Source organism: Parus major, chromosome 3, assembly GCF_001522545.3.
Source record: "Parus major isolate Abel chromosome 3, Parus_major1.1, whole genome shotgun sequence".
NCBI classification, from domain to species: Eukaryota; Metazoa; Chordata; class Aves; order Passeriformes; family Paridae; genus Parus; species Parus major.
This window is the reverse complement of record NC_031770.1, coordinates 69,768,594-69,783,337: the sequence shown is the minus strand read 5'-3', so window position 1 is coordinate 69,783,337 and position 14,744 is coordinate 69,768,594. Positions and strand designations below refer to the sequence as shown.

The following is a 14,744-nucleotide window of genomic DNA, read 5'->3' as shown; positions in this document are numbered from 1 at the left end:
ACAAACTGTTTCTTCAATGCAAAAACCAAGTGTGTTTATGATTTGGTCTGCATACATAACACAGGAGGACCATTACAAACATCTATCAACTTGAAAACTTCTGCTGAACAAAAGCAAACCTTTTCCATGTTCTTAACTTCAAACAAAGAAACCTGATAGGGGGAGTTTGATTTTTAAAAAGAAGTTGAAAAACACTTTTTACAGATGTTTGAGATATCTGTTGTTGACTGCGTGCATTGGTAGAAGAAAGGAGACAGCCACAACAACAGAAGTTAAACTCCATAAAATCTAACACTGTTTAATTAAGCAAAATAAAAATTACAACATCATTTGAAGAATAACTACACAGAAATGAAAAGAATACTCTAGTCAAAAATCCCACACCTAAAGTATTCAGCTGTAAGGAACTGTAACGCATGAAAACCTCTTCAATATTTTGACATACTTTGATATCTTTCAGTTATGTTTTGACTTCAGGATTCAGAGGGGTTTTATTTAAATAAACTTTCAGATTACATCAAAATAGGAAGAGAGATTATGCAGGTGCTAACTCCACAGTATTATATTACTAAATTACATCAACTTTTAAAGTAAAACCACTTCAGCAGTTAATTATTTCTGCTGATCTTTAATGTACACCTTTGAGAAAAACTAAAAGTAGCTAATCTTTTGGCAAGCAGCAACACGAGAACATTAAAGTCAAATTTATGTTGCTGATTAAAAGGCACTGTGATGCTGCAACTTAATTCTCAAGATGCCTCTGCTTTGTGATGGCAACATCCCCACACTGCCACTGTTAATATTCCAGAGCTCTCAGAACATAACAATTAAACCATGATTTATGAAACTAGACGCCCTACATTTTCTTCAGAACATTCTGGAAGTTTCCTCATCCCAGGTCTCTGACATTTATCAGACAAGTGTAGCAATTACAATAGTTTCAAAAACATCCCCAACTTCAGATCCATTAAGTCAATCATTTTAGAAGTTTCAACACATGGTTTCAGTGTACACTTCCAATAATAATCAATTACTCTTGGAAAAAGCTTTTCTAATACACCTTTGAGAATTGTTTCAATGAAAATATGCAATGCAAGTGCTTCCCAATACACTTTTCATTTCACTCAAATCTCTCACGCACAAAAATCAAGCCTATTAATGTAGCGTTGTCCATCAGATCAGTTTCCCTATTGCACCGTTTCTTTTACAATGGAGAAATTAACATTTCAAAGTTAAATATTATGATTTGTAGTTGTGCTTTTAACCTCAAAACATACCTGGAATTATTTCCTCAGTGCACTTCAAAGTATGCAAGAATCCTGCACCAAAGCTAACCCTGTTCAAGTTCCATTCTGAGCAAAGATCAGTAGTGCTACTAAGTCATACCAAATGGGTTTACAGTGCATAATCAAAATAATGTCTCTCCTGTGACTAAGCTGTCACAAGACCAACTCATTTCACTCAGTTCTCTAAAAGGGACCAACATTAAGTACAACAGCTGTAGAAATCTTTGAAGTCATGGAATGCATCTCCATGCTCTTTTATGCCTACAAGGACAAGCACTTCTCAATCTTCCCAATCTTCAGTCAACTCAAGACAATTAAATTAAAAACATTACAGAAAGTTCTTCTATCATAAGCCTCATAACATGAAAAACAATTTTGGATTTTGAGATTGTAATAGGATAATTTTTTAAGGAAAGTCCAGTAAAAGCACACACAATTTCATGGAAAACAGCTGCAGATTTACAGAAACCTTTGAATGCTTCCTGAACAATGGATATTCTCCCTTTCAAATCACACCATTCACATGTTTTATAAAATAGTTATGAAACTTTTTCCTAGCTTCCAAATGTCATGCAATCTCATGCTCACTTGTTCTTAAAAAAAGGGTCTATATCAATTTACCTTGAAATGCACTGTGATGCTCCAAGGAAGGGCTGTATTTGATGCATGGAGATCAAAGAGTAAGCCAATTGGGTAATGCCTAAAAATGACAAGATATTAATTAAATATAGAAGCTGTGCTTTTACTTTTACATATCACAGTTAACACACCTGCATTTACACGCACACACAAAAAAATAGCTGTTTTACTCCCACAATTAGGATTTTTTATTGTTTTCTTAGTAAAGTTATACAGGCAAGTTTAGATGACTGACAGGCAGAATCAAGTCTGGAATGTACATGTTCAATATCTAAACAGTGGTCTCCAAGCTGTGCCCACAAAACACTGCTACTTTTGCAACTGCCTTGAGTGGCCTACAGCTGCTTTGTGGAACTTTCCAAAACAGTACTTTTAGTTAAAAAGCATCAGACTAGGAATAGCTGGTCTCACAGAAAAGCACACATGCTTTCAGATGCTTGAGTGTCCTGGGTTTATACCACACTGACCCTTAACATCCTTTCCTTCTCCCACACATCTGATACATCAATGCAGAGAATAAGTAGAAGAGTGAAAAAATTATGTATCTGTTAAAGGCTGAAAGATGATAGATCAAGATCAACTCTGTCTCTTTAGTATCAAATTAAGAAGAATGAAAAGAAGAAAAAAAAATAATTGGAGTTTTGTATCTCAGTGGTATTTTAGATTAAAGGAGTTACATAAAAAAGCTTGCTTCTGACAAGTATTCACTTCAGTCTCATAGCTTTCTCTCCCTTAAATTCATTAGAATAAACAGCCCCCAGCAGAACATGGAACATATATCACACACACAAAACCTCCACAGGCATTGTGAAAAAAGCTCTTTCTTCAGATATTGGCAAGATTTTTGATAAAATATGTATTTTTTTTTTTACATTCAACATACCAAGACTCATTCTCCTATCTTTGAAAAATCGTAACCCAAAGAGCCTTATTATGCAGAGAGAAACACACGCTGAACTGTAAAGTGATTAGTTTCATTGAATTAAACGGGACTGATCAGAAGTCGCAGACGCAAGCACGTACATAAGTTTTGGAAGTCCCAAGAGTACTAACCGAGAGTGTTGCTTTAACAGCACCTGTGCCAAGCCATTTTCCAGATTGGTGAAACTTTCACACAGCAGTGCTTTAGCACCCTCTACGGGTGAGCCACCCCAAAGCTAAGCCAAATTCACCACAACTGCAAAATAAAACCCAAAATACTATTACAGTTCCTGAGCTTACCTGAGAATAAAGAGGATGCATATCCAGATTTATCCTGATTCACTGCTAATGCTCAAGTTTTTACCACAGATTTTTAACTACTAACTGCCAATCATATCCTAAAGACTTAACAGGGATTCAGCAAGAGCCCCATGAAAGAGTGGTTTTCCAGGTGAGTTAAGTAACAAAAATCAAATTTGATAATTAGATGAACACAAATTTTCAACAAGAAAATTACTTCCAGTTACTTTCAATTTATACAACAAAACAGATAACTAAGAAAAAGAAAGCAACAAAAATACCACACTAAAACTCCTGCATCAGGTCTTGGCTTACATTTTTATCTTCTAATCAGTTAAGATCACAAAGTGAAGTTCATGTAATCAAATTTTTTTCAGTAAAATCCCTGTGCTTTGCAGACTTAATAGATGCATAATTAAATGGTACTTTGACCTTTTGTCTTCTGCTAATTTATGAACAGGAAGGGTCAAGTACCCATCCAGTTAGCACTAGAGAGCAACCTATACAATTAGGGCTAGAACACAACCCACACAAAAGTCCACTGAAAGCCACGTGAAAGTGTTCAGACAGGATGGAAATAAGCTGCAGTGCCATCCCCTAGCATCTGAAGAAACTATTCCAACACAGATTGGTATCAGTCAAGTAGAGCTCCTGAGAAAGGCTGCAGCTCTCCAGGTTTCAAACTGCCAGAAGCGCTTGGGACCTCTCCTGAGGTTTGGAGGAAGTCGAAGAAATGTTCTTGCCTAGAGGAAGTGCAGATTAGTGAGGAGCTATGTCACAAGCAAACTACAGAGCTGCAGGAAGCTAGGGGCTGCACTGCATCAGGGAAGATACAGAGATTAATGGCATCATCACCAAGATCTCACAGAGATGAGAATCTGGAGAGAAAGTGTCAGTAGTCATTGGAGTGGTCAGTGGGGACTCACAGGATGGGGAGAACCAGAGTTGTGTGAACTCTGGTCTTGAGGAATCCATTCAGTGCCAGTAGCTCAGTGTGCAGCTGCAGAGGGAGCTGCAGGTTAAGCTCAGGGTGATGGGAGCCCCAGAAAAGAGGTCAGAACAAGTGCACAGACCTTTTGCACAGGAAAGGGCAGGGGGACCTGTGGCCCTGCCAGGTGACTGGTGACTCAGGGACATGGCAGGAGCCAATGACACAAAGCCCCACACTATCACACACAGACTGAGGGTATAAAAGCTCAGGGGTTCCTTGTTCTGGGGTCCCTGCTCAGGGGCACCGGTTGAAGCTGCTACTCTGTTGTTACACCATGACTAAGGTCTTTGAAGGAACCAGGCACCTGAGGCTCTGCTATGGGAACCGAGGGTCGAGCAGGTAAGGAAGCCTTTTCGGACTGTGCGGCTCTGGGGTGCGCAGGGAGTCGAGCAAGGCGCCCATCGGCTCCCTGGAGCCGCCTGCTGCAAAGGGGCCTCGGTCCCAGCTCAGGTGGCCCAAGTGTGTGACTGCCAGAGCAGCTCCTGGGTGGACAGACAGAAAAGTTTTCTTAACCTCTGGGCAAAAGAGGGCAGGCCTTCTCCATCCACTGGCAGTGCTTCAGTGTTAGAAAAGAGGCTGGAAGTTCTGAAGAAGCATCAGAGCTATCTGAACAGCACATCCACAGGCAGAGGAAGCTGTCATAGAACCAGGAGACTCCATCCGACAGGGGAGAGAGCCCCAAATGCCAACTTTACTTGTTAACCTGCAGAGGTTTGCTGCTTGTTCCAAAGCTGCAGAGTGGCAAAGTTGTTGTCTGCTTGGCTTATTAGTACTTGCTGTTTACCCACATGGGCACAAATTTTAAGCACTGCATCAGAACCCCGTAGAGTATCAAAAGTGACTCTACAAATTGTAGGGGCAAGGAGGTATCTCCTCAATTTTGCCATTAAAGGAGACAGGTTCAATGAGTTGTCTGCAGGTCAGGAGCTGGTTATGCAGCTGGCGCAACAACAAGGACATACTTGGCTTTTAGAGACATAGGATACTCTTCGGGGATGATGGACAGCCAGGGAGAGATGGAATCTCTAAGTCAGACAAAAGTATCTTTGCCTTAAGGTTTCCCAACCTGGTAAGAGCTTTAAGACCATTAACAATGGAAGTGTAAATAACAACCCGCAGATAAATAGAAATTAATTGACATGGGTGGATAGCAAGTGGTGAAAGGTGACAGCTACAAGGGAGACGTCAAAATGATAAGAGAAGGTAGAAGAGAGCCCACCACAAGTAACTATATAAGAGATCATAGCTTGGAAAATAAGCAATTAAAACTACAGTTGTACATGCTATGACATTACTGGGAGAGGGCTACCTGAGGTACAGCTAGACAGCTTGCACAACTGAAATACTGCTGTGGAAGGACAGACATAAGCTGATTAGTAAAGGCAGGCAGGGCAGATGAGGACAGAGGGTTGTCTTCCATGTCAGGGAGCAGCTTAGATGTATCAAACTTAATAGGACAGGCAACAGGTTGGTCAAGTTCTTGTGGTTCAGGAACAGAGGAAGGACTAATAAGGGCAACAGATCATGCACAATCAGAACAATCTAGGTGAGAAAATAGATAAAGTCTTCTTTTAACAACTCACTAAGTGTCTACATCACAGATCCTCTTTCCTGTTAAACTCTCATATCTGCTGGAAAAGCAACACAGCGGGACACAAGTAGTCAAGATTTCCTGATACAGACACTGGATGAACCAGAGATAACCTAAAGCTCAATCTGTTACTTATCAGTTCAGACAAAAGAGTTGTGATAATCAGTAGCAGCTTTAGCTGCAGTGATCACAAAATGGCAGAGTTAGAAGTCCTAGAGAAAGGATAGTAAGCAGAATACAGACTTTTGACCTTATTTTTCATTTCCTCCTGTTGCCCCTACACAGTTCAGGCTCAGACATATCAGATGCATCACTGGACAACAGTTTCAGTCCTTCACCTGCAGCCAGAGCACTGAACCTGTGCTGTACTTAGAGAAATGCAGGTGCTGAAGGAACATTCCTCTTGTTGCAAGAAGTCATAAACTCTTAGGAGATTGTTTCTAACAGTCTTAGGAGATTTCTAAACAATCTTAGGAGATTGTTTTCTAACAGTCTTTGCCTGCATCTCCTCCAATATGATTGTAGGCTTAGCCTCCTGTAGCTGCAGGATGGTCTGAGGTTTGATCCACTTCCTTCTGTAGTCTTTAATGCTGCACAGTCTGATAATCTGTTCCTGAAACTCCTTACTTTGGTGACACAGACCCTCACCCAGCACACACCTCCTGTGGCCAAATAATCCATTTTCCCCTATCCCAACACTTTCAGCAAGAAAAAGAGGCCAGGCCCATGTAACTCCACGCCTGGAGAGGTTCATTTCCTTTAAGAACTTGACCAACACACTGCAGAGCCTGAAGTTCAAACTGTTTCAGACTTCCTCCAAAATCTCACTGGAAAATGGAAGAGCTGCATCTGAACAGATAGAGACGTCATCCCAACTAGGTATGAAACTGCACAGACTATAAGCAATAAGACCTCACAGGGCAAAGTAAATAATTTGAATAAACAATATTATTAACAAGTTATTTTTGATTCTGAATGCACAAGTCATAGCTAAAAGGATCAAACATTAAAGCCCATTATTCTTTCTCTACCAGCTACTAGCTCAGCGTAATTCTCAGCTGTGGTGTTTAGGTCTTCCCCAGAAGAAGTGTTGGCTCTTTATGGGATTACCATTCTCCTAAAATACTGCTTTACAAATAGCACTTTCCTTAGAAAAGCAGTTCCACCGAAATCAGTAGAGCTGTACCTGGTAGAATAGGCTTTGTTTTTCTGAAAGATGAGAGTTTTAATTAGCAGATCATCATTACACTATTTATTTTCATTTCTACATTCAATAAATTTAATAACTCTTCACTTAATTTTAGAATTACAAACTACATTTTTATTCTATACCTATATTGTACAGTTTGTTTCTCTAATTCTAGTTTAAACATGATGGTATTTGAAAACTTACAGAAAACATCAATCTATTTTTGGTTAAGGCACAAAGCCTCTCTTGCCTTTCTTGTTACAACTTCAGTGAAAACTAGTTTTCTCCCAGTATTTACCTGGGATTATGAACACACTAGGATAAATGTGGTACCTTGCTGTTTATTTAGGTAGTATCATGACTCAACATTACTGTGGCACATAAGACACCATCTCTTGTTAAGTTCTACATAATTTATTTAGAGGTCTAAAGCTGGTTTTGCCAGACATTAATAATAAAAGTTTAAAGAGATCATTTTTATCAGATTCTATTTACATATTTTCAAGGTTTACGCTAGGTTGGTCTCAAAGAAACTGAAGACTAGAAGAGATCTACTGCATCACCAAATCTACAGGGTCTCCATGATGTGATGCTTGCTAATCACAAAACAATCCAGGTTCAGTAAAATTTTAAAAATCACTAGTTTTCTTTCCTATGATGATACAGGAAATAAAAAGAGATAAAAATGTCTTCATCATTCAAAATACTAAATACCTTCTGAAGGGCTGACACTATCTATACCGAACTAACAAACACTGAAGCTCTCAAAATATTTTCTTTAAAACTCTTTAACAGCAGAACAAGTGGAAAACCTGATAAAAAGTATTTATGAAAATTAATTAAATGAAACAATATCAGTCCAAGTCCCTAAACTCTTACAAAAAATACACAACAAACTAAAAACCCAAAAGAAAATAGTTTTAACCATCAGACAAAATAAAAACAGGATCAACAGCAATTAGTTCAGTAAATTTGAACTAACTGAATTCAACAAACACTTGCAGATTAGTATTACATTTTTACAGTGCAGGCATATCACACCAGTGAACAGTGAAGGCTACTCATGCTTTATTACTGTTATGCATATAAGCTATTTGCATTTAGACTCCAGAAATATTACTTCCTATCTGTGTTACTAGGCATCTTCTAGGAAGATGGAATACGTTAAAGGAAGATTTATTTGGCAATTCTGCTGCAAGCAACGGTAAAGCCAAAACCACAAGCATTCTGAATTACGGGAACAAGGAAAACAAAACCAGTAAGTGCAACACAACACCTCTGTCTTACACATATAGTAAAAATTCAAGCAGAATAATAAAAAATGTTCAACATTAAACCTTTTGTTTTCCCCCAAAAGCATGCATTTCTTACCCTTCTCCTCTTTTGCCGTCTTTGAAACTCAAGGGAGCGATTCCTTTATGAAAACTAGTGAAACTGTGCTCAGCCTGGGAACTCTCTATGTGATAAACTGCATAAAGTACAAAGTTCAATAAACTCACCATTTCAGTGGTGTACCTTCGTATTCAAACCATATTTCACTAACTTCCTCTTGTTTCATAACTTTCTGAAAGTGCTTCTTCACTTTGTCTGTTACCAGTGTCAAGTAGCTTACCCTTGGCAAAAGCAACTGAAAAAAAAATTATAGAAGCTTTAAGTGCAAATAAAATACTCTAAACCAGTAAAAATTTGTAACAAGTATGCATTTAGATAACCAAAATGCAGTTAGCATTCTCTTCTACCCCTTTTTAAGGTAAGAGGTCTTTTAGACAGTTTACTTTTTAATGGTCAATGAAAGGCTACAAAGTAGTGCACTCAGAAGATGCAGAATAGCAGTACCCAATATATTAACACCAAAAAAAGTAAAAAACTAAGTTCTTGATTCTCTCAGGGGGGTGGTGGGGAGAAAAGTGGATTTCAATTTCTGCTCCTCTGTATTTAAATAATGAAGTTTCAAACATTTTTCATATGAACACATAAGAGATTCTAACTTCTTATTGAAAAGAATGAGCAGCTGTGCATCAGCTGTTATTTCAAAATGGAAATTCCTGCACAAGGAAAAAAAAGCCAATGAAAACTAGATGCTTAAGGGTTTGGTTTCCAAGTGTTTTGTACTTCCAATAGCTGGCAATTTCCATTTTCTTTGCATTGGGTTCATCAGTTCAACCTATTAGTCAAGACTACTATACTTCCACAATTTAACCTTCACCCAGCAATTAAAATCAGAAAGAAAACTGTAAATATGTTTTTAGTTGAAAAAATTAGAGGACACATTCTTACAGCTTTGTCATATACTATCTTATTTTCTCAAGTGTATAATATACAAATCAGAACATTGTGCTATTTTTATTTGCAACATCTTCCCTACCATCTGGTTTTTTTAAAAGCCTTATCCCCAGGAGTGGTTAAGGACTCTATCAATCAGTGAATTGACTGATGACTGTGTGGCACATTTACTAGAGATAAATCAATCTGTAAGCATTAACAAACAATGCTTTTCAGTATCTCAGTAAAGATTAACCTCCCTATAAAATATCAATTCACTTTAGAGCAGACATTTTAAATTAATAGTATCCATCCTGTAAACTTCTGCTTCATAATCATTAATAAAATAGATGGGCCTAAGATATATATAGACTATATTTTGCATGTTTAGAGAAACATTTGTTTTCCAGTGTTCCTCATAACCAGTGCTGTTTCTTAAAGTATTTTCTTTATAGTATATGAATAATGCCAGCCCTAAATGAATGTTTGCAGTACAGACCTCCCAAACTGTGTAAGGTTATATTTTGCCTGACAGAAAACTTGATCTCTGCTGCAACATTGCTCCAGAATTTCTCCAATAATTAGACCACACTTTGATATATAAATCAGATAATATTTTGACCATACTACAATTTGTATTGTAAATACAAAAAGAAGTATTGAGAGCACATCAAGTTCTTGGAAGAACAGATTCATCTTTTTGATAATGCCACATTAGGTTATATCTGTGACACTGCTAAATTTTATAATTTTCTAAAATTACATAAGGCCAAGTCTCACCACTATCACAGACATCATGTCAGTTAACACTCCATTTTTCATGTACCATATGGTTTTCTTTTTCCATCTGCTGCTTTTATTACCATCATCACATTGTTTCTACCTTGTTTCATAGGAGCAATGTAATCAAAACACAGTCATTTTTAAAAGGCAAACAAACTCAATATCAAATGAAGTTATGTACACATTCAAGTAAGAATTGCTTCGTACTTAAATGACAACATAAGCTTATCCTTTATTCACCCAATTCCACATATCTTCACTGATTGTTCTTGAGACAATATAGTCCAGACTGTACTAATCACACCCACATATTTTTTGTAATTTAATGTTATTTCTGCATGATATGTACAGTTAAATTAGTGCTGGTGTACTCTGATGAGACTTATTAGGACTCTTAAAAATGCCAATTTTCAGCATGCTGCATGTAGCACAGCCATGCTGGAATTGATAAATATATTAAAGCATTATTTATTGCAACACTGTTTCACATAACAATTTAAATTGCATAACTTCCTCTATAAAATATTCTGCTTTGGTTTACACTGTGAAAGAACAACCCAGTTTCTACTTCAGCACAATTAGAGAACACAGACAGTAACTAAACAGCATTCAACTGAATTTAACAGAATGTGACCAGTACTCCCAAAAGGCTTTAACAAAAACTGTACAACTGTACAAAACACAACAGTTAATCAGATTAACATGAATTAACTGTTTCCCAGAGATGCTGAGCATTTGTAGAACCTACTGAACTCATTGTTTGGTCCCCCCAGTTCTTCTACCTCGATACAGTTATCCCCTTCCATAGAAGTGGAAGGATCCAATTCTACCACTTTTCTAGTTCTAATTATCTTAGAGATTTACAAGGATGAAAAATCTGTTAAGTGAGATCTTTAAGAGCAGTTTAAACACATTTTCAAACAAAGGAGTTTGTTACTCCTTTTAATGTCCCTTCCCCAGCCACTGAAAGCTAACAAATAAGGTCATGAGTTCTCTTCATTAAATTAAGAAAAGTTAATCTCCAAATACATCACCAAGCAGAACAAATCCTTGCAGCCGTCCCTAAATGTCACCCCTGAAAATTACACAAACCACAACACCTTCCTTTTTAATATTATGTATTACTACAGTATTTAATCACAACAACCAGGAATGTTTTCTTATTAACCAGGAGGTTAAATTAAATACAAAGAACTCCTCATATGCCTAAGTAAATGCTTGCAATATAACTGGGTAGAGAGTACTTCTCCAGGTATATCCACAGGTTTCATTGCAGAGCATGCAGTATTTATACATGCAAAGCACTAAAACAGAAAAATTACAGATTTAACAAGCACTAGACTGGTCTCATCACTAAAGTGTCGAGGGATATGAAACAGAACATTCTAATGTGGAATGGTTTCACATTCCTCTCTCCTACAGATACCTTAAAATAATATTTTTGACACCAAGCAAGCTAAAGAGTGATCCTGTTAAAGACCAGTCCCTTGGGCAGAGCATCATTCTAAGACTGTACCCTGCTGTAATTTTGTTCTTTATACATCTGACAAGTCTCAGCCAATGAGTCTCTGCTTCCTGTACACTTCTTTCACCCTCTTCTCTCTAACTGCTGCTTGCACCAAGAGGCAAACAGTATATAACTTAAAAAAAAAAAAGCATAACTATTTTAGGATGAGAGAAAAACCAGATAAATCAGCAACAAAAGTAGTTCAAGCAAACTGTTCCTAAATACGCTGCCACTCAAAATGTAAGCATCTGCATGAAACACTCCAAAGAAAACTGATGTATCCATTTCTAGCATAACTGCAGAAACCTACACTACATGACTATATTAAGACATAGGACAGTGGGCTACCAGGGCTGCACAGTCTTTATGTCACCACTCTTTCCAAAGGATAGACAAGCTGATTTTCAATTATTTGTCCTACCCCTGTGTAGTGCCACAAGGTGATACACACATGCTTCAGCACCTGTGCTGCACTAACCCATCTGACAGACAGGGCTCTCCTGTCACACCACTCACAAAAACTGAAATCCATCCCACAGACTCTGGGTTGTTTTCTAACCCCTCACCCTCCAAGTCTATGTCATCCTTCATCTTCATAAAGCAAGTTCCACCAAGCAGAATCCTTTATCCTCCCTCATCTTAATGATGCCAGTATTTCCTCCCCATGCAGTCTCTCCATTTATGAAAGGCAATCTGAAATACAGAGGTTATATCTATACTAACAAGTAAGAGAAGACATGTAAAGCTGAAGAGCTAATGTCAAGGGCTAGAATGTTAACTACATATACTTTCCTACTTTACCCATAATTTTATTTTATTTTGATTTAGCTCAAGTTTGCTCCCATACACTAAATGTCCATTAGCAGCTGCAGCCCATCTGTCGCTTCAGCTTCACGTGAAAATGATTCAGCCCATGGGCTGACTGCTCTGTGATGCCAACCTGGGCACAGGAAGTGGAAAGGATGAAGAGTTATTTCAAATCTGAACAAAAACATTAATGCAAACACACTCTGAAACTACCAGAGCTACACCATGACATAAAACCTTGATTGCTATTCTGCCTTACACTATTATAAATCCTTGGTCCCTCCAAAGACACAAAGCTGTAAGACCAGCTCCAACGTGAACTGAAAAATGAAGAAGCTAAAATTTTAGAACTGTCATCTGCAAGTAACTGCATTTTGCAGGAACAAAGAATTAAGCATTGAGAATTTTTGTGCATACTTTATGTGGAGTAAATAAAAGAAATCCTATGACCTTAACATGATTTCCTTGACTTAGAAATCTGGCCAAACCACAAGGATAACATGGTTTCATGGTTTCCATGCCAATGTTGAACAGATCAAGGCTGTAAACCTCTGAACTTCGACTTATACCTTTCAAGTAGCTCTTACACGAAGCATGCAAATAAATTTTAACTCCTATTTAAAATTTGAAGTCTGAGACTTTTAAGTATCTTAGATGTATTTGGCAATAGGTCAAAAAATATGAAGCAAAGTGCTTATCTTTTACCAATGATGAAAATAAAACATACAAAGATGAGCACTATTACTGCTGAACAGAAAGCACTTATAGTTCATTACGTTTCAAAACAACACATGCAAATGAGAAACTGATGACACAAAGATGCTATAAAACACAGAAAAAAAAATTATATCCAGTGCAGAATGGGATACAATAAGACTTAAGAATTTTAGAATTCCATAAAGATTAAAAGTTCAAGATTTCCCTCCCATATACTTGTTACATTTCAAATTTGCATTTCACTGAATCAGCTAACATTCTTTATCAATTACATGTCTCTTAGGTGGTGAAAGACTGAAAACTGCTGAGAACATTATAAATAAATATATCATTATAGAAGGGACTTCTATGTTACAACTTAAACACATCCATCATCCCTTTTTTATCATCAGCTAGCCATCCTGTTCAGGCAGTGTTCTGTTTAGCCGTTATAGTTGCTCTTCCTATTTCTGAGCTAGAGCTCTCATGGCTGCTGGACTTTAAAGAAAAGAAAATGAGGAGAAGTCATCCACAGAGACAGTGTTCATTAGGAGTTTGTGTTACACAGGTGACCAACCTTAACGCTGAAGATTTCATAAGTCTGACTAAATTATTTCTGCATTAAGAGAAGTTCTCTCCCTTCTACTCTTCATTATCCAAGAAAATACAAATTCACATGCAGCCTCCTCCTTAACCTAGTCACTCACTGACTTTCTAAGAATTTTTTCAACGATCTAAATTATCTGTGATAAGTTTCTGTCACTATTGAAACAAGCCTGAAGTTTTCCATTTGCTGTGAAGAAAGATGAAGTCACACAGCATGGCTATAAGTTTACTTTCAGAAGCTACCAAAATAAGAAAATAATTGGTTTTTTTTTCACAACACGCAGTAGTAGACGTGATGAGAATGAAGGAAATGAACATAACCAGGATCTTGGACTATTTGTGACTGCCTTTGTCATACTCACATAATAGGGGTCAGCTTCCCTTTCAGTTATCTCATCCTGATAGAGAGTAAAACAGGTCGGTATTCGCCCAAACCACACATCTCGAAGTACATCTTTGTCATCTGTCATTCTTCCAATGGACAGTGAAGCACATGTAGATCAATTTGTTTCTTCAGCTACAAATGTAACCCATTCCCCACCACCCCCCGAAAAAAAAAATAAGTCAGCACGACTGCAAATAAAATACATCTTGTTAAAGGTTCTCCCATAACTACGATCCTGCAGGCTGACCAACGCTGTCACCGGGGCATTAAATGCATCACTTGGTACAAAAAACGGGATGAATTAAGCTCCCAACTACAAACACATGGTGGATAAGGAGTGAAACGTAAATGAGCATTTCCTAAGGCTGCATAACGCCCCATCCGCAGAGGCAAAAGGTCCTTTCCCGTTACCGCCCCGCAGCTCCCGGCACCCCCAGAGGCCCCGGTGCCAGGAGCAGAGCCCGTGTCCGCAGAAGGGCGGCCGGGAACACCGAACTGAGCCGGGCTCTCCCGGCCCGGGGGGTCACCGAGGCCGCAGGACGGGCCCCAGCATCGCCTAGCGCCGCGCTGAGACCGGGGGGCGTCCGGGGCCCGGCCAGGCCCCGCGGGGTTTGTCTGTCTGTCTGTCTGTCTATCTGTCCACCTCCCTCCCTCCCCACTGCCGGCAGCTGCCCGAGGTGAATCAGCGGCGCTCCCGCCCCACGGGGCCGGACCGGGGAGCACCGCGGCGGCAGCGCCAGGCGCGCTGTCCCGGGCAGCGGCCGAGCCTGGGGGCGGCCCC

The 14,744-nt window shown here is 38.6% G+C and overlaps 1 protein-coding gene across 6 annotated transcripts in view; it reads right to left on the bottom strand.

Annotated features, from left to right (window-relative positions):
* ATG5 (autophagy related 5) overlaps positions 1-14,577 on the bottom strand; it is a 113,945-nt gene extending 99,368 nt beyond the window's left edge. For 2 of the 6 annotated variants that reach the window (XM_033512854.1, XM_033512855.1), the window contains exons 1-2: positions 13,941-14,046; positions 1,908-1,986 (exon numbers count right to left, since the gene is read on the bottom strand). In XM_033512854.1, the coding sequence (XP_033368745.1) occupies positions 1,908-1,986; positions 13,941-13,942 (81 nt within the window). In that variant the 5' untranslated portion in view covers positions 13,943-14,046. Of the gene's footprint in view, positions 1-1,907; positions 1,987-8,416; positions 8,545-13,940 lie in introns of all 6 variants that reach the window. The other 4 variants (XR_004496460.1, XM_033512853.1, XM_033512852.1 and 1 more) reach the window with 4 other exon arrangements.
* Positions 14,578-14,744: the final 167 nt, after the last annotated feature.